This window comes from Vidua macroura, chromosome 2 (genome assembly GCF_024509145.1).
Source record: "Vidua macroura isolate BioBank_ID:100142 chromosome 2, ASM2450914v1, whole genome shotgun sequence".
Taxonomy (NCBI): Eukaryota; Metazoa; Chordata; class Aves; order Passeriformes; family Viduidae; genus Vidua; species Vidua macroura.
Genome location: NC_071572.1, coordinates 26,463,078 through 26,483,820, shown reverse-complemented (window position 1 = coordinate 26,483,820; position 20,743 = coordinate 26,463,078). Strand labels below are relative to the sequence as shown.

At 42.6% G+C, this 20,743-nt stretch overlaps 1 protein-coding gene across 1 annotated transcript in view; it reads left to right on the top strand.

The window, feature by feature from the left end:
* The first annotated feature begins 5,356 nt into the window (after positions 1-5,356).
* GAS6 (growth arrest specific 6) overlaps positions 5,357-20,743 on the top strand; it is a 41,181-nt gene continuing 25,794 nt past the window's right edge. Inside the window, exons 1-2 of the mRNA XM_053971711.1 lie at positions 5,357-5,649; positions 6,041-6,207. Of these exons, the coding sequence (XP_053827686.1) occupies positions 5,580-5,649; positions 6,041-6,207 (237 nt within the window). The 5' untranslated portion in view covers positions 5,357-5,579. The remainder of the gene's footprint in view (positions 5,650-6,040; positions 6,208-20,743) is intronic.

The window sequence follows — 20,743 nt, the reverse complement described above, 5'->3', positions numbered from 1 at the left end:
AGATTCACGTGTGTATGTGTGTGTGTGAAGACAGTAGGATATTTGGGATTCTACTTTTTTGATATAAATTACCTGTCAGGGGCATTCTAGAGTCATTCTATGGTCTGTCTGCCCACAGTAGTTCCAGTTTGTGAGCTCCCTTCTTTGCCTTGTCTCATGTGGTGAAAATCAAGGTATCTTTCAACCTCTACAAAATTATTTTGCCAAATGGCAACATAAGAAGACTCTAGTGAGACATTTAGTGATGGTACAACAGGTGCTTAATCATCAAGCAAGAAATCTATTAGAACTGAATTTAATATCCTCAACTGGATAACAGACATGTGAAGGCAGGAGCAAGATAAAAGGAACTGGGCTTCCTCCACAATGCAGTTAAGTCCACAATCTAATGCTTGTGTCCCAGACAAACAGAGATTGTTTCAAAAATGGAGAAAAGAAAAGCTATTTTTTGAAAGGGATTAAGAAGTAAAAAGCAGAGTCAGTTATGGAAGACCTTCTCCACAACATCTTGTCATGATAAGTACAACAGCCCCATTGGGCTCCCTGCCTCCAGGTGCTTAGATTGGTGACTCAGATTGCACAGAATATAGATTCTCTGGTCCTGCATCCCCACCTCAACCCTTTGATGTCCTGCAGAGGTATAAAATAAACCAGGAGCCACGATGTCCTGTAGGCTCTGGCTGGAGGTCTGTGCTGTTGGTTGGTGCTACTTAGTCTGAGAGTTCACCCATGGATGGCAGTGGCCTGTTCTGCCCAGGAGTTTGCTCATTGTCTTGCTTGCTGCAGAGGGAGTGCCACTGTCCAGATAAGCAACTTGGTTTTGCTAGTGCCTAAAGCCATTTTCAGCCACCATTTTAGCCTCTAGTGAAAGGAAATCTCATTCACCTGGAACCAAGACAGGCACAGAAAGAACAAGACGACAGCTCAGAACTTCCTTGTCCTTGAAACTTCCAGTTTATTTCCTGGCATCAGTCCGTGAATCATAGTTGACCACTAAGCAGCAAGTTCCAGATCTTAATGTGCTGAGTATATTTGGCATATGGCCATCCTGTACTGCATTCAGGTCAAGGATCATGGAATCAGCTCTCTTCCTCTCAGAGGGATTTTCTGATTAAGTATGCTGCTTTCCACAATCATTTAATTTCTTAAATATTCTGATGTAATCTCATATCCTTCTGCTCATAAAATACAAGCAAAAGTAGGTATGACACCTTAGGAATACTTTCAAAGGAAAAATAATGGAAAATGAATGTGGAATGAGCATGTGAAACAGTCGCTTGCTCTAAAATCTGAGATACTTTGGCAGTGTGGGACAACTCACAGGACATGTCTAAACAATTTTTCCTTGAGGTCAGAAAAGTACTTTACACAGAAAAGAGGGTCCTTCAGAAGTCAAGAACATGCACCTCATAGTGTCCCTGGCTAGAGGACGGATGGAAGGAAGGAAAGGCAAGCTTGGGAAACCCGTCCTTTTGTCCACAATGAATATATAGAATCTTAGAATTGTTTAGGTTGGGAAAAAACTCTAAGATCATCAAATCCAATTTGTATCCCAGCACTTTCAGGTCCACCACTTAATCATGTCCCCAAGTGCCACACCCACACATTTTTTTGAACACTTCCAGGGGTGATGATTCTGCTATTTCCCTGGGTAGTCTGTGCCAATGCGCAACTGTTCTTACAGTGAAGAAATTTTTCCCAATATCCAATCTAAATTTCCCCTGGCACAACTTGAGGCCATTTCTTCTTGTTCTGTGTCTTGTTAGCTGGGAGAAGAGACTGACCTCCACCTCACTACAACCTCCTTTCAGGTAGTTGTGGTTGTAGATGGCTCCTGAGCCTCCTTTATTCCCAGTTAAACAACCCCAGCCCCCTCAGCCGCTCCTAAGACTTGTGCTCCAGACCCTTCACCTATATACTCTTCTCAGGACATTTTTGTTTCATTCTGCAGTTTGGTGACTACAAATGTAATTGGTGGCAGGAACCTAAATGAACTTTGCTCAGTTAAATCTTTTGCTACACCTCTGCAGCCTGTCTACACACTGTGCACTGGTTTCTTTTGGGATCCATTAAGGAAGAGAAACCAAAGGACATTTGTTGGAATTTGGAGTAAGTGTCTCAAGGTCTGTGAACCAATTAATCACTTTTAGATTTTTTGATCCTTAATGAACGCCTTCTGGTTGTATTTTTAGTCACTTCTCTCAAAACTTGTTAAATTGGGTGCATATTTCTGGTTAGTGTCTAAAAACCAATGGAAACTAATCCTACAGGTTGAGATTTATATTTGGGAACATCTGTGTCTAGATTACTCTAAAATCAAAAGAGAGTCTAAAATGGGACATGCTAAGAGTACAAGCAGTTCATATAACATTGTTTTAATATTTTCAGCATTATTTTTCTATCCTGTTTTTCATGTTCCCTAAAAAAAAAAAAAAAAAAAAAAATCAATGAATTCTGAAGAAAATGAAACTGTTACTTTATTCAACTCATTGCTTACATTTGTCTTAAATGCTACCATGCCAAAGAATGGAAGGTGGAAAATACAACTATTGAGGAGACTTCAGAGCTCCCTAGAACCAGTGTTTGATGTCTGTGCCAAGTAACTTACTGGAAAACATAATAAAGAATAGAACTGGTGAACTGAATTATATGTTGGAGAAGAATCAGCATTGCATACCAAGAAGGATGTCTTGTTTTGCAAATCCATTTGAGATTCAAGGAATGATATTTATTTAGATAAGGATGGTTCTGATAATATTAGATACTTGGATTTTAAATAAAATTTGAGCTGGTTTTTTACCATATGCTCTCAAAGTGTGATCATATAGGATAAACAGAAAAGGATACAAAAAATCTGAAAGAAAAAAACCTCATCATTATATTACACAATATAATGCAGTTTCCAGAACCCACAAAAATCTCTGCTGTTCAACATCTTCAGAAATTTTATGGAGAAGCTTAATGCCATGAGGTCAGTTGGCAGATAATGCAAAATTCATCTGAACAGACAAATCTTAAACTGGTAATCAAGATTATCAGAAAATTTTTAGCAAAAAACCCCGATTTTTATCTTGGTTTAGTGAGTAGAATTGACTTGCTGAGAGGTCACATCAATGACAAAAGTGTACAAAGATTGCACATCCAGGGATAAGGTGGAAGCATAGAGGGAAGGCAGAGTGGGACAACCTGTTTTGGCAGCAAAAAGCTGTTCAGTTGGCTTGGCTGTATGACTTGATAACACTCTTTACATGACAGGGTAATAAATGACAAGTGAAATTTAATATACAGACACACAAAGCGACACACCCATGAAAGACAGCCCTCACCTTCTGTATTCACTGGTAAATCAGCACTCTGGAAAGTGTTTTCCACTCAGGAAAGAGATCTCAGACCTCTTGTTCATGGTTCTTTGGAGAGAACAGGTCAAGAAGTGACCCATGCAATGTTTGAAAATAGTAAGAAAAAATAGAACTAAGAAAGAAGCAGGACACTGTTGCTGTAATTGTTGCACATTGTCTGAAAAGAAGTATAAATAGAAAACATACAGGGCAGGATGAAAAGGTGGGGAATGGCTTCTGTTTGAGGGGCTCAGGCCGCAATCTCAGAGCAGACTATGGATTTATTGCTGTAATCCCACTCCACACTTCTTCATGCTGTTACTGAGCTGGTTCAGCACAGTAACCTGGTAGAACACACACACACTGAAAAAAGGAAGAGTTTCCTGCCAGGTGACTGAGCTGAAATGGCACAGCCACATCTGTGGATGTGGGCAGGGAGATACATGACAGAGGGAGAAAAGTGGCAGCCAGTCCTAGGAAACCTCTGTCTTCAGCTGTAGCTCCATAAACCATTTTGGCCAGCTTTGCTGATGAAATTAGGTCCAAGCTCCTTTGCCTGCAGCTACTCGCTGTCACCCCTGAAAGCCTCTCCCTTTTGGTGTTTGTGCAGCTGTTCAGCAACTCAGTGGGGGAACTATCTGAAGCAAAATTAATCTTTTTTGTTGGATTATTCTGATGGAGTTTGCAGCATGCTAGCACAAGAAATGGATGTGGCCAAGGGACAGAAAAAAAACAACAGGGACTGGAAGGACTGCTCCTTTGAGCAATGATGGCTCAAAGGGGTTTGGAAGCAAGTAAAAGACCAAAGCTCCATAGTTCAGGAAAAAGGATGGTTCTGAAATCATATGAGAGAGGTCTACAAACTGGTATGGTGAAAATAAATAGGGCGTGATCATTCGCTATTTCTTAGATGACAAAAATTCAAGTACCCTGTAAAATTATTAAGCACTGGTTTTAAAACTAGTGAGAAAAAATTCCTGTCTAGCCTTTGTGCAAACTTGAGACCTTCCCACCACTCCTGGAGGCCAGGTGTACCAACAGCTCAAAAAGCTATTTAACAAATTCATAGACAAGTGGTACATTTGTGGTTGTTAGGGTTGCAGTGGATACATTTTTCACCTGAGAGCTTTTCCTCTTCACCCAGGAGCTGAAAAAGAAAGAAAAGGCCACATAATGGTGGTTTATATGTTTTTATACCTCTTAACTGTATCTCTACTATTGGCCATCGTCAGAAGAAGATACCAGCCTAGGGACAGTTGCTTTGAATGAGGCTGGCTTTTCTGTTTTCACCTACTTTACTTCAACTATATGTGATATGAATACATTGTTTGCATTTGTAATATTTGCGGTAATTATTGTGGAGACACAAAGTCTGGATTAGATATACCTAAATAACAAAATAAAACTAGACAAATTCTTTTTCTGAAACAAATGCCACTGAAGTTTTCTTGAAGAATGTATAGACATGGTGTTACTGGAGCTATCTGTCACACTTACCCTTGGACAGAGCAGTACAGATAAAAAGGGTGGCTTTAAAAGCAGTGGCAGTAGACAGCCTAAGAGCACCTCTGAGCTCTGACCCCACAGCTCTAGGTTACAGCTAACAGGGTTTCCCACGGTGGAAGTGCCCCGTGGAACTACGGATGGACAAGGGACAGTAAAGCATGGCTTGCAACATATTGGTAACAAAAAGACACTAATCTCTTTCCTGGGGAGTTCATCCTAAAATACTAGAACAAACTGAAAATGCATTTCTGACGAAAACCTGTGCTGGTGTGTGGGGAGAACCCAAGTTTCTAATTTATGGCAGGACAGAGTTGGGTTTGGCGCCAGCTTCTGCCTTCCTAGTGATGAGCCCCGGAGCTATTAAAGAGATGTGCCTGGAGGTGAGGGCGCAGTCTCCCCGCCCGCTCCCCGCGCCCTTACTGGCCGCCCATCGGCCCGACTCCCCGTGACCGCCCCCGCCGCTCGGCACGGCCGCTCCCGGGCGGCCGGGCAGGTACGCGGGGCCGGTCCGGGCGGCCGCTCCGCCGCGAGGTGTGTCCCTGAGCAGCGGCTCGGCGGTGCCTTGTGAGGATTGGGCAGGGCGGGCGAGCGGCTCCGCGGCTCCCTCGCCGGGCTCCGCCGCCGCGCTCCCGCAGTAGCAGCGCGCTCGCCGCCCGCGCCGCTCCCGCTCCGCGCCGCTCCCGCCGCGCCGCCAGCGCCCGCCCCGGCCTCGGCCCCGGCCGCCGCCGCATCGTGATGCCGCATCCCGCGGCGCCCCTCGGGGCCGCCCTGCTGCTCGTCCTGCTGGCGGCGGACTCCTCGCAGAGTGAGTACCGCGGGGGGTTCGTCCTTCCCGCACACGCCGCCGAGCATCCCCGGCCGCCCTGCGTGTGTGCGAGTGCGGGCTATGCTGCCGGGGCGGGGTGGGGTGCGGGGGGATGCGCAGCTTCGCGGCTGCGATGAGGGCGGCGGCAGGGTCAGGGGATGCGGGTGAGGGGCCGCGCTGAGGCCGCGGCGACCCACGGGCGGCGCCCTGAGCAGGGAGAGCGCTCGGTGCCCCCCGGAGGGGCGGTAAGTGTGCGGGGTGGGGGTAGGGGGATCCGGGGCGATCAGGCGGGCTCAGCTGTTCACGGCTGCCTGTCCTTGCTCCTGCTCCTCTCCTCCTCCTCGTCCTGCTCCTGGCCTCCCCCGCGCCGTCCCGGCGCTCGGCTGCCCAGCCGTGCTGCTGCGCGCCCCGGAAGCTGCCCAGTTCCTGCGGCAGAGGCAGCGGCGAGCCTACCAGATCTTCGAGGAGACCAAGCAAGGGCACCTGGAGAGGGAGTGCGTGGAGGAGCACTGCAGCAAGGAGGAGGCCCGGGAGGTGTTTGAGAATGACCCAGAGACGGTAAGGACGCAGGGCCGCCGCGGAGATTTGGGGGGTTGTCCGGCTCTGCGCTCCCACCCACCCACTATCCGCGGCTGGATGCCAGCTACCGGCACAGCTGGGAAAGGCATCTGGAGGAGGAGGACCCAGGGCCATTAGATGAATGACTGGAAGACACACTAATGCTCAGCCTGCACAAGGGCTGTGCCACGGCTGTCCAGTCAGGAGCGCCTCGGTGAGCGTGGTCTGAGTGAGCAGCCCAGCCTGGCACTGGCTGGTGGGACTGTCACTGGAGGGTAGAAGGATCCTGTTCACCCATGGTGCAAATCCATGAAGCAAGACCAGAGCAACATAATGATACAGCTTCTCTGTCTAGATACCCTACCATCCCTGCTCTTCCCTCCAGCTTCCCATCCCAGTGGTATTTAAAATCCCCTCAGTGTTGCAGCATATGTCACAACTGGGGCTTCTCAGACGAATGTCCTAACCATTCTTAAATCCATGGGGGCCAATTCAGCTTGGTCAGCATCTTAGAATCAGTAGATTCAGGACCTGTCATTACAACAGCAGGAGGGCACATACAAGTGCAGCTGCTGCTGCACTTGTAACAGTGTGGATTCACACAGTTACAGACTGCACACTGTACGTGGAGCTGTCTTTTCTAGACCTACCAGGGTTGACTTTCACTTCAGTCCTCTTACTTCGAGCAGCATGCGGATGCTTTACTAAGCTTGGCTTACTCCTCCAGTCACTTTACACCTCCTCTCAACACTGTTTTGGATAGGCTGTTCTCATTGCAAGGACTATCTGGCATTGATTTAGCAGTGGGAAGTGGATTTTCTTGGTGTTCAAACTGAAGCTCAGTTCTGCACAGCATGTTCCTGTTAATGGTATGATGCTCTAGGGAGAAGATAGGACAGAGGAGGAGAGAGAGAGAGTGAGCACGTGTGTGTGTACACAGAGACACAAACCACAGGCAAGGGAGGGACTCAGTAGAGGAGATGTTTTATGCTTCAGTAAGGCAAGTCTTGACACGTGTGCTTCATTAGCAGCCTTAGCACTGGATAGACAGTGCAGTAGCTTGCTGTCACAAGACAGTAGTAAGTACAGCAAAAGCAAAGTGATGTGGTTTTGATTTATTTTTGAGATTAATATGAAACACTTGCCCAGGAGGTGTTTAATGTTACACCTTTTATGTGTATGCATAGTCACATCTGCATGTAGCAGTGTTTGCTTCTGCTCTGCAGAAACTGAGAGACTTCAGAATGTGGATAACTGTAATGGGGTGAGAGTGGCTGGCACAGCTACTGTATTTGTGTTGAGTAATGTAACATTAAACTCAATATAAATATTCATCACATAGTAGTGAGTGCAGGGAAAACTATGATGAGTGTGATTTTATAGCCTTCTGGAACAAAGATGATCTAAGGTCACTCCTTTTACTAACTGGCTGCTGGCCAAGAAGGTAGCCAAAGGTGATGCACTGATAGATCACTTTAAGGGTAGGATAGTGTACAAGTATGTCAGGAGTTTTTAACAGTATTTGGTACTGTTTACAATTGCAATTACTGTTTACTTTCATAAAAGTAACAAACAAACAATTACTGTTTAATTTCATAAATTGTAAAGAATGCATGGTTCTCCTACTGAAATGACAATAGTGAAATAATTTTAGTTTAAAATCTTTTCACATATAATATAAATTCTTTAAGATACCATCATACTTTCAGTGTGTCCTGTAAGACAATGCTGGCTTTCTGTTATTGCAAGTGATTTTGATTTTTTGGTGCATTTCCTTTGCTATTGCTGCTAGATTTCACTCTGTTCTGAAAACCTGAAGAAGGGCTAGATGTCTGTGCCTCCTAACATGTCCTACACGAGGACACTTAGATCTGCAGTGACATAAGATCCTACCTTTTCTGAGACACAAACCTCCCAAGAGCTGTAAAGTTGCTTGTTAAGTGCAGTATGTTCTACTCCTTGCATTACTTTGCTTCAGTTTGATTGAGAAGCAAGTGTGCTTAAGTATATCAGGGGGTTTATGGCCCTTCCTGTCCCTTTTGCAATCAGTATGTGATGTAAAAGCACCAGCTGCTCTTCAGTAGCAGCTTTCTAATACATGGTGGCAGAGGTTATGTATGTGGGCTGTTGCTGCCTCTGCACTGGAATACTTCACTGTTTTGTAGTGCATAGGTGACTGGTCTTTCAGCAGTAACTGTGGATTTCATGGACAGAGTATTAATTCACAATGGAAGTGTATTTTAAACAGTAGGGAGTTGTTGTGCTGTCATTTCACTGATGCTGTGTTGTACATCCAGTCCCAGTGACTGACAGAAGAAGGAAGCTAGTTGAGACAGACCTGACTTAGGAAAGCCAAAAACTGTTGTAAACAACACCAAGCTTTTTGAAGAATTACAGTAACTGCAGTCATGCTTCAGCATATTGCCAGGCTGCAGCCTGATCCATGCTTGTAAAGTGAGCTTCTATTGACCAGGGAAATGAACAGATTGTTGTTGACAGAAGAAGATTCGTTATAGTTTAGGAAGGATGAAATTTCTGCATGTGCCTGCTGAACCTGGTCACATGGATTAACTATTTGGGTTGTAGCAGAAAGAAGCAGCTACAATACTTTTTGCCCTGTGCCGAGCTCTGTGAGCAAGCCATGACAAACACAGCAGTGCAATGTCTTGTTGCATCTCCCAGGTTTTATGCTTTAAAGCACCAGATGAGCATCTATGTAGGCATTTGGCTGTTTACTGTCCCACAGGAACAATGGTCTTGCAGCCTTGACAACTGAAAGTTAGTTTCAGATTAGTTGATCAATCTTGATGCTTCTCAGTTCAACCCCAAGAAAGGCTTGTGATGTCAGACCAAAAGTGTTGTCCCTCTTGCCTTTTCCCCTCCATTAGATGCTAATGAAATGTATGAGTCTTCATTACCAACCTTGCCATTCTTGACTATCCTGTCGCTGTGTGAGGAGAATTTCAAGGCCTAAGTTTAAGACCTATGACCTAAAGATGTGATAGGAAATTGCATTAAATAATTCAATAAAACAGTTCCAGAAGCTGAGGTAAGATGAAGTAAGGCTGTAACATAGGTCATGTGATGCTTCCTAGGTAAAACCATATCTTTATGCAGCCAGTTGTAACATCTAGCCAAGAAAGAGGATAGATACCTATTTCCTGGACAGACCAGTAAATGACATGATGTGTCACATACCTATACCAGAGCACCTTTTCCTGTGCTTTCCATTGTTTCAGTGATCAGCTTTCCAAAACAACATCTGCAGGCAGTCAGCAGAAGATGCACATTCTCTGAAACCTGAATGTGGATTTTGCCACATGTGTGATTGCTTACATCAACTGCTAAGAATAGTGTATCAGGCGGGGCCCAAGAGCCATTCATGTGCAGGGCAGTGCAGCTTTTGTCTTTTATGTTACGGAAAATATAAATATCAGCTCATTCAGACTAGAGGAAGGAAAATCAATTGAAACATTTTTAGATTTTTTTTTAAGAGGCAGAACAAAACTCAGTCTGTGCCACTTGAATGACTAAACATGGTAAAAGCAAGTAGCCTGGATTAATGAGTCTTGCAGCCTACCTTTTTCATGAAGCTGATTATAGCAACCTTAAACATTACTGTAGAATTCTGGGATGGTTCCTGTTTTGTAATTTCATTTATGCTAGAGGTGCCAAAGAGAAAAATTAAAAGATAATATAGTGGTAAAAAAAAAGAAAGATGGAAAACATCTTGATGGGAGGTATGCAGACTGTTTCTAAATGTGATCTATTCAAAATACATGCTAGGTGTGATAGATGGGATGAAGTTACAAAATATCTTGGATACAGAGATAAGAATGTTATCTTATTTAACATGTTGACAAAGCCTTATAAAAGCAGCACTGCAGAAATATTTGACCTTGGTATGCAGTCAAGGTATTACAGCTTAAGTAACTGATAAACTGCTCTGGAATTTGGTTGACCCGTTCTAAAAATCTGGTCATCCAAGCATGTAAAACAAAGGGCAGAAGGGAGTGTAGATTTGGATCTTCTTAGAAACATTGTATTTCACTGAAGAAAAACACGTCCTTGTGCAAGGAGTTCCTCTGTTTTGAAAGGCTCAGCATAGGGAAGATGTTTGAATACAGCCTCTTATCCTTTGGTATGATAGTACAGTATCTGTCCCTGCACATCTTGCTTGCTGTTGTTACTGCTGAGGAATTACTGCTCTTCCTGCAGCTCACCATAGAAATTACTATGCTGAATGCATTGAAAAATGTTAGGCACACCAGAAACGCTGATGTAGGTCAGCCTGGCCACCTGTGTTTACTGTTTATGGATTTGGCCCTCACTAGAGCAGTGTGGAAAGCCAGCTGGTTTCCATGTGCCTGCAGAATGGACATCTGATTCATAGGCAGACACGTGAAAAATCTGGATTTTGAGGGACTTGAATCCAAAATGTTTTTTAAATCTACGGCTTGTCAGATACACAAAACACTGGCAGAGAATCACAGCATCACATGGAGCTGAAGAGGAATCTATGCCTCTGTCCCACTCATGGCAAGGGCAGCAATGACACCAGACCAAGTTTTTGGGGACTTTTAGCAACCTTGTCTTGAAAATTACTGATTCTAACAAAATATCCAGCAATGTCAGCTTTCTTTCTGCTAGGCTGGGTTTATTGAGAAGCTGAAATACAGATGAAGCAATGTATAGGGTGTGGTAAGGGTCAGTTTGGTTGGTCTTCAGCATGTTGATGGCTCACTGGTTTTATTTTTCATGTGTTCCATAACATGACATGGTCTTGATAACACAGATGAACTTCATTCATGGACTAGGGTCATCCAAACTTCATTCTGATCTTTTAGGAGGTGTGCTTGTCAGGCAATGTTTAGATGTTATCTCTAAGAATAACAAGGTAGATACACACTTGTAAATATTAATCAGTAAAGTATGAAGGCATGTAGAGGGAGGAGAGGAGTTACTGGGAAAGTAAAGCAGTGTAAAATTTCTTTAAGTAATTTAGTGAACGTTGTGTAGTCTAGACATGAAAAATACTGATATCATCTTTAGATACAGATGTCATAATCCCTGTATAGAATATTCTTTTAATAACCAGGCAAGAATCTGGTTTTATTTGCTGTGACAGTTCTTCTCAATATAGTTATTTGTTTTGATATTTTGGCAGAGCATGGAGAAAGTGCTAGATTTATAGCTGTATACATTTTTTTATCTCTTCTTGTTGGTGCAGAGAGAGAGAAAGAGTTATTGGAAAACTCTGTGCTGATGTTTTAAGCTGCTTGGACTTAGTACATGTAGGAATGAATTCCCAGGCACAGTGATACTGCTTAATAGCTTTTGAGAAAGAAAATACAGGGATACTTAAACTTTTATCCAGGAATGGGTTGAAGGAGAGAAAAAGGAAGTAAAAATCTGAGTGCCCAGGTAAATGCCATAGTGGTATCCCAGCCTGTTGGGATGAGATCTGTGTGTCTACCAGGTGCACTCCCTTCCCTTTCTTTCCTTCTCCTTGTAGTTTGGTGTAAAAGACATGGAGCTTTGTACCAAAACCCAGTGGGTCTAACTGATCTGCAAGGCAAAAGGATTGGGACTGTGGACCAGGATGCACCCATCTACTTTGCAGTACAGACACAGTATTTGTTGGCAGTGGTGGTGTTCAGTAGCAGGAGGGTGACAAAAATACTCCTGCCTGTCTTAGGAGGCAAGTTATGCATTTATTGGCTAAATGCTGCTTTATCAAAAGTTTTTGAGAAGGGTGAGCGAAGTTTGCCATTGGTGGAAGCAGACACAACTCCATCAGCTCTGCTGGACTCATACCTACCTGATCTGTATCAATTTCCACTCATGGGAGAGGAGCCCAAAAACTCAGAATAGACCTGGAAATACTGACACACCACATCACAGAAGCAGTGCATGCTAAATGGACTGTGCAGCAGGAGGGAAGGAGCAAGAGAAGACAAAAGGGACTAATATTAGGCTGAGGGGCTGTTTGAAGATATAGGGTAGAAGAAGGTGTTAAGAATGACAAATTGAATGGGGGGATTTATACTGGTTTCAAGATGGATTATAATGGAAAAAGTAGATGAAGTTAGAGTAAGTCAGTTTTCTAGAACAGCACAATAAGTTTTAATAAGTACGTGAGAAGGGAAAAAAGACAATTAAAAATTAAGAAAACAGTTTTGTGGCCATGAACTCATTTCATTTTGTTTTTTAAATTAAAAAGAAAAGGAGCAGCCTACTGGGAATTAATATAATTTTTTAGTGCAGCTGCTTAAGAATCAGGTAAGAGAAACATTGAATGTGTATTAATTGGCAGCTGTGATTCACGTGTGTTCCTTACTCTGAGTGAGCTTAATGAATTACAAGCATACTTTCCAATAAGTATGAAGAACAAGGATGGAAGCATGACCACAGATTTGGAAGAAACTGAGGAGCGGAGTATCAAGGTTTACTTCTCCCCTCACATTGCTTTTCAAGCCTTTGGTTTCACACTGGGGATTCAGCTGCTCTAGTAGAGATAAGCAGAGATAAAATTTGCCTGTTCTTTTCACCCTTCTTGCGCAGCAATTTGGCATGGACCAATTAAAGTAACTTAACCTAAAGAAAAGTAGTCTGCAGAGAAAAATGGTCATTTTGCAGCTGGATTGGTTCCCCAGTCCAGTGGGGACTGACGCAGTGGAAAGGACAGCCTGAGGTTAGGATGGGAAGGCCAGGTGCTGGAAGAGAAACAGAAATGGTTGTCACAGCTCAGCCTGTCAAAACAATGAATGAATAAACAAGCCTTGGAGAATCTGATTGAAGTTTTATAGCAGGTCTCCCTTCTGTATCTGTGCTTTAATCATAGTTTTGTTATGACTGCTGTTCTATAGGCTACCCATGCGTGGATATCTGTGGGGAAATTTACTTATTGATGAGTTTGTGTTTTCTCCCTGTTCCTTTGAGCATCAGCAGTGGGAACCAGAAGAAGAGCAAAGTTGGGAAGTAAGAAGGATACCCAGGGAGGGGAACAAGTGTTGGTGTTGTCTTCACTCCACACACCTGCCAGGAGAGAAGGGTACATAAATGAAGAGATAAAAGGAGAATGGGTCATGCTTGCACTGCACAGAATCACATGTTCCTGGAAAGCTACCATATTTGGCTGATTCTTGGAAAAGGGAGTTCTAGTTTAATTCCAGAAAAGCAAAAGTTACTTACTTATGAAAATAATGAACAGGGAAGTATGAGATCAGATTCTGTCACAAGGGCCTGGTATCATCTAAGATGTCACTTCCCTATTCCTTACTTGCCTGTGCTCTCTGAGTCCAAATCCTTAAATGCCTTAATGTGATTGAGTGCTGTTAGTATAAGTTGCAACTTCTGCAGATCAGCAAGATCCAAAGAAACAGAGTGATTACATTACAAGGAAGGGAAAAGCTAAAGTGGATAAAATGTCACAGAACCTATGAGAGATCATAGATATTTAAATCATGTTTGATGTGATATATGACATGTTCTGTTTTAATTATGGCTAAAATAATTACAGAATAAATATAGATGGTGTTGGAGAGACAGCCTTTTACTTATGTTACATATTTTGTCAGATACTGTTTTCCTTAATTTGACTAAACTGTCTGAGCAAGTGTTAGTTTGCCACATACAAATACTGTGACTCTTGCAACAAGTAAAGATTCAAACAAGCAACATTGAGTGAGATGACATTTGTCATGAAATTAAGATCTTGCACATTATTGCAGCTAGAGGGAAAGTAGCCTTTCAGTTCTGAAGCAGTGGAGGAAACCTCAAGGCATTTGTGATCAGATTTCTGTCAGAATAACTTAAAAGCACTACAACGCACTACAAATTATTTCTGTTGGAGTACTTGGCATCAGTTATATCCATTTCACACTGTTTACTGTCTAATCAAACCTTGCATCAGGCCACCTGTAGAAATCATGTCTTCATGCCCCCTGCATCTTCACACAATCAAAAGTATCTGTGACATACGTGAACATTTTTTTTGTCTTTTGTTTTCTTTCAGTAATTTTTTTTCTCCCCTTTAATTATGCATTCCAATCATTGGTGGGTTTTTCCTCATTGCAGAGAAACAGTTTTTGCTGAAGTAGTACCTCAGTAAGCTATTGGGAAACAATCTTGCTGTCCAGAACAGAGCAAAGGAAGTTATGACAATAGATGGGTTTTATTTCAGACTTGAGGATTCTGCAGAGGCACCTAGTCTCTACAAAAGATGTCATGCTGGAGAATATGGTCTTGAATGCTTCTATTTTGGGAAGTTCAACAGCTTGGTAGAAGTGGCAGACCCAGTCTTTGTGCACCTAAATACCCGGGCAGTGTGAAGTGAATACTTGACAAATGGACAAAAAATCTAAAAGCTACCCTAAGCAGCTGTAACTTGGTGGTAGGAGATGAGACTTGGAGGCTGCTTTTGGACTGTTATGTGACCTACTTGCTTCTCTAAAGCCTCACTTGCCAAATTGTGGAGAGAAGTTCTCTTTGCTCTTCATATAGAAAATACAGATTGTCACAAAGCGCAATAGGAAGCATTACCCTGGCTGAGTGGTGGGTCCCTCATGATGAGAAGGAAAGCTTGTGCAGGCAGCATGGCATTCGTTTGAGCATAAATTCTGAAAGTACTGATTCTACATATTTAAAATTCTGAATTGCAGAACTGCTTCATGCCCTGACACAGGAGGAAGGCCCATATCATGCAGTGTGAGATTTGCTATGCACCTAAAGTCTAGGGCTGAGTTTTAAAAAAAAACAGGAGAGTTCTCAAGCATAACTGAGATTTGCATTCTTAGGTTGTAACAGCTGAAAACTAGCAAAAACTGAATTATAGCCAGTTATGGTTGGTAGCAGTGATTTCTTCAAGGAAAATGCAAGCCCACAGTGTGGAAACATGAAGAACATTTATAAATGAGGTCTGGCCATAACCAAGACAAACATTCAGTCCTGAAGGAAAAAGGAAAAGGGAGAGTCATTATATGGAAATGAGGAAAGGGCATAACGTGGGAGTTGTTGCTACTCTCTTAGATGTAACTAGGTAACTAAGAAAGTGCTTTTTAGAAATCACTGTTGCTAACACAAATCGGTGAAATGCTCCAGTGTTAGTGGCACTGCAGTCACAGAATCACAGACTGGTTGGCCGGCACCTCTGGAGGCCTTTTGGTCCATCCTCCTTGTCCAAGCAGGGTCACCAAGAGCCAGATGTCCAGAAACATGAGCAGCCTTCTTTTAAACTACATCTTTTATTTGTGACCTCTAGAGCTCAAACATGACTTTTTGTAAGATTCCGTGCCTTGCAGTTTTACCTGACCTGGTACTCAAGCAAAATAAACAGAAGCAGTAAGTAGGCCCTTTTTTCTGAGGTCTCCAGTGTTACCAATTACTTTAAAGTAAAGCAACAGTGAGAACATTTTCCTGGTGTCGACAGGGTCATTGTTATGTTTTCAGAAGGGCTATTTTTAAAAAGTGACTCATGTTAACGCCTGTTCTGATTTGCTGTTTTTCCATCTTCTCTAAAAACGCAGCAGGACTAATGCATACCCTGTATAATTACAATAACTTCTTGATTTTACCACTGTGGACTTTGGCCATAGATTTGAAAATAGATGATGACCCCAGTCCCAATGTAGGTTTCCTTTGGTGGGGAGGCTGACATAGGAGGCTGACATTCTGCCCCTTCCCCTCCACAGCTGTGAATTCTTACCTTCATGTTGCTGTTCTCCTCAGTTGGTTCAATGAGAGGCATTTGGGGGTGGCCCCAGAGAAACTGTTCTTATCATTTGGAAGGAAAAAAGCCAAATACAAAAATTAACAACCTGGAGTTTTGGGGGGTTGTTTGCTTGGGTTAGTTTTTTTGAGGACACTTTTAAACTTATGCTCTCTTAGATATCCAGACTAAGTGTTGTAGTAATAGTAAGCTCCAGCTGCAGGTGGGAGAGGAACACCTTAGCCTGTGTTTGGTGTCACTCTACCTTGAAATAAAAGCATGCACTCTCAGATCTTGCAACACTTCTGTGGAAGCAAATAATTGCATTTAATCCATCAGAAGGCTTGCTTCTAGCATGTACATATATTTGTGTGAAATGGGTAGGGGCTGTAGACATTAAAGCTTTTCTGTTAATGCACAGCTCAGTCTCCTGGGCAGCACGAGAAAGGTCTCTGGAAATGAGCTGAAATAAGCAAGCCAGGACCTGCCTGGAGAGGCTGGCCTGATGCCATGCTTTCCACCTCACTGAAAGGGTGGAGATGTGTAGATGTTAGGCACTTCCCAGTCTCTCCTGTTTCTTCCTCTTTACCTGAGATCTCTGCTGAGTTGTACTTTGGGTGGCATACGATGTGTAACTCATGGGTGAGTTACAGCTCGTACTACAAGTTTGACCTGTAGTGGCAGCAGATAAAAGATATAATTTACAAAAGGACCATTCATGCTACTAGGGCACCACAGGCTGCCAGTGTCCTGCTGCCAGGCCCTTGACTATTGTTGCTTCTGCCATCCCAGCCATACTGGTTGATAGGTAGAAACCAGGCAGACAGAAAGTTTGGTGGGTCACAAAGAAGAGAGGTGGAAATAGATTTAAGTTTTCTTGGTGGGAAGAGTCACAGAGGTTAGAATTTTTGAAGCTACATTTGTGATGTTTCATCTCTTGTGGGGGTCAGAGCTTCTGCAGCCTTTGTCTTCCTTTTGCTTGCACTGGGACATAACTACTGGACAGATGGATTAGAGAACTTGGTGAGGTCAGTGTCTGTTGCAGCAGCCTGTCCAGAGGAGGTTTATGCCCAACATGTATGTGTTTATAGCTTTTTATTTAAAAAGCCAATTGCTCCTGCTTTTATTTTCAGCAGTAATTACGAAGCAGATATAAAGGGGAAGGGCTGACCACACTTAAATGTTGACCTTTTTTGTTGGAATCCAAGCTGAAAATTTAACACTTACATAATTCTGTGGTGATTTTTGCCACCCTAGTGGTAACAGTTAAATAACTTCCTGTGTTTTGATCCTGTGAACAGTGTGTGACTTTCTGGATGGTGAGAAGTTTATTGAGCCTGAAATTGAAAGTGGCTTGTTGAAAAATCAGCAAAATAGTAACAGAGAATCTTTGCCAACTCCTTCTTAGCAAGCCTCAAAGCATTTCTCTTGGCATTTTTGTAGAATTATGAAAATACAATTGAACACTTCTAGTAGAAAGAAGACGAGTTGCACACTTTTAACAGGGACCTAACCCTGTGTAGGATTTTCATTTTCTCTGACATCTGGGGGTCATTAAACCTTAGTACATCACAGAACACTGAAAAGACATTGAAGAGTTGAGTGTCACATGAGAAATAATCTGGATCTGTATCAGGTTAGGAGCAGCTTGAATTTTTAACCAAGAAAACTTCTCATCAGTGTTTTTTGAAAAGGGACTGCAGTTTAAGCAGGTTCCTTTCCTCAGGGCGCAAGATCATTCATCCTTCATTCTTGATTAATCTTTTCTCTGAATGTAAATGCATTGTCATTGTATTTACAGAAGCCAGCTGTAAGAAAAATTGAGTATGGAAAAAAATGAACAGCTAATCATACAAGAATGAGTACTGTTAGAACCTGTGAGCACGTGTCTTTATTTTAGAATGGTAGTATCAGCAGGTTTCTTAAACCTGGAGAAGTGCTAGTGATCACCAAGTGCCTTTGTATAACATAAACAAATGAGAAAGACAGGGAAAGAAGAGCTAAATTTCTAGTGATAGCCTCCTGTTTAAATCACTTGGCTACATATTTTGTGGAATGAAGTCGTGGTGGTACAATGCCTTGGAGTTTCACTTATCTGCTGTCCAATTGGCATTGAATCAATACACAGTCAGTTTGAGTTTGGAAGTTATGTTTACAGAAGTGAATTCTATACCACTTTTGTAGCACTCAGCTCATTCATCAGAGGTCAAGGAGAAAATGCCTTTGCCACCACTGACATGGAGCAATTAGGCTGATAGCCATTAATACAAAAGCTCCTGTTTATCGTCCTGTGAGTGCCAAAATAGTTGTTCTTGTCAGAGTCTGGATTATCCTATTGGTGGTTAAATACATTTGCACATTCTTGTGAAGTACATTGAATCAAGGGGAAATAATGAAAGAAATATTTGGAATATTTTATTACGTGCCCTTATATTTTTCTCCTCAAGTGCCAGTTGAAGTTCAGTCTGTGGTTATAGCACATATGGGCACCCATCTGAATACTTAGACTGCTTAGATCTATTTTTATTTTGACTGAATTTTTTTTGACTTTTCTTTCCAAACTAAACCTTAAAAAAAAAAAAAAAGAGTGAACAAGAACCATAGTGGGTTCTGAGCTCATCACTCTGATGACACATTTCAGGCTGAATAAACATTTCAAAGCTCAGCCCCAAAAGATGCCAAGCATATCACCCTCATATCAGAATTAAAAATTAACATTAGTGTAAGCTGCTGCTTCTACTTCTTTGCTGATGCTCTCATCATTTAGGCTGAATATTTACATGGTGTATTTCAGTAACTGGAGCATATTTGCCAGAAGCAATTGATTCTTCTGGTAAATGACAGCAGTGCAATTGATTGCACTGGACAGTCCAGATCAAACTGAATCATGGTGTGTGCCTGTCTCTGTTGTTTATACGTGTGTCGGAACCCAAGGTGTCCCTCAGACACTCTTGGATGTTCTGGGCCCAGGGCAGAAGCCTCTGAGACCCTGGCAGGCGGCCAGGGACCCCTGTGGTCTTGAGCTTGACCCATGGAACAATTTACCAACCTTGCAGGAAGAACAAGAAATCACAAGAGTTTAGATATTATAATAGAAGTAGTCACAAGGTGAAAGGTAGAATTTTTTAGTGCTGTACAGGGGGGTTTTAGGCCTTGTACAGGGGGGTCTGAGGTTTGTACATGGGGGTCAGAGGTTCTAAGATGGAGGGATTTGGGCGTGCCCTGTCCTCCTTCTTTCTTCTTCCTATTCTCCATGTTCTTGGTGATGTTGGCACTTACAGATTGGTTTAGAGTAGAAAGTCACTGTTCAACATAGGTAGTAGGCATTGGGGAAAAACTATAAACACCTAATACGTAATGTGTGATATAAAAGATGGCACCAGCCCCTCGGGGAGGGGAGAGAGGAGACAGCCAGAGACGGGGACAGACAGAGTCAGGGACAATGTCAGGGAGTCTGTGTGCCTTGAGATAACATGCAATAAACTGCCTTGAGACCGGACGACTGAAGACTGCTGAGTCTTTCTTTGAAAGCACGGGTTGGAGGAGAGACTTCACCACCAGCCGGAGTCACCCCAATCCGGGGAAGGCTCCGACATATGTGCCTATATAGATCCAATCCAAACATCTGTAATAAGAGGAGAAGAAAAAATAGTTTCTTCTCTTGCACATTGTATAGACCAATTTAATTTTGTAGAATGCAGGATATTTACTGTCCCAATCTGACTGAAGATAAGGGTATATGGAAATTGCTCCTCTTGCATAAAAGAGAATTATACTGTGCATATGCTTTCATAATTAGCTGAGAAGTGGTTTATTTAAACAAAAAAAAAAAATTAAGCACTGATACAATGCTTAAGTTTTTCCTCATTCAATGCCCCAATTACCATTTTAACAGCATTTGAATTAGTGACTTAAATATTATGAAAACCAGCAGGAAGGTGGGAAAAAATGCTTTTTTCCTGGCCATGAAGTTTTGTATTTTTTAAGAATGTGATGCAGTTGCCAGCTGCAGCCAATCTCCCATTCTTCCATGCAGCACAACTGCATTTTTCTGCTGTTTCCCTGTGTTGGTGCAAGCAGTCATGTGACTCACAAGGCTCTCTCACCAGGCTGACTATTCTAACATGCAAGGTTAGATTTGCATCACACCAGCACAATGATGCTGCTCTCACTCTATGGCTGCACTTTGTTGATGCAAAGTAGGGAACAGTAATGCACACCCATGTAGGTAGCATGAGAGGAATGGCAATGCCCTTTGCAGTCTGGTTTTAGAGAAATGAATGTCAATCTTCCCCCCTCTTGCAAAGTGTCATTGCTCCCTTCTTCGAGCATCTAGAATGTGATGTGTAGTACAGCAATGGTGCTGTTTGAGTTGTAGGGTGCTCCTTGTAAGAGCAAAAAGTACTTTTTCTAGGGCCTGTGGTGTTCAGGCCCATGTCCTGCACTAGCAGAATGCTTTTGAGGACACACAGGGTGACTGAATGATCCTGAACTCTTCCTTCTAGGGTTTTGCCCCAGATTCCAATCCTTTCCCCTACCTCATGCTATCAGCAGCAGCTTTATCTCTTGGAGGGTGTCTTCATGCTCAGTCACTGACCAGATCAGCTGCCATCAAAAAATACCTTGAGACAAGCTAATGTTTCTTTGCTTTTCAAATGAAAAATGCATGTATAATACTGTGCTGCTTCTGGTTCTGAATAAAAGGAAATTAGGTGTTTGAAATTGTTAAAAAACTGCCATACAAGACCACTAAAGTAACAGCAGCTCTTAAATAGCATGAAAATAGAAGCAAATACGATTCAATAAATCTTTGCTTTTTTTTTTTTT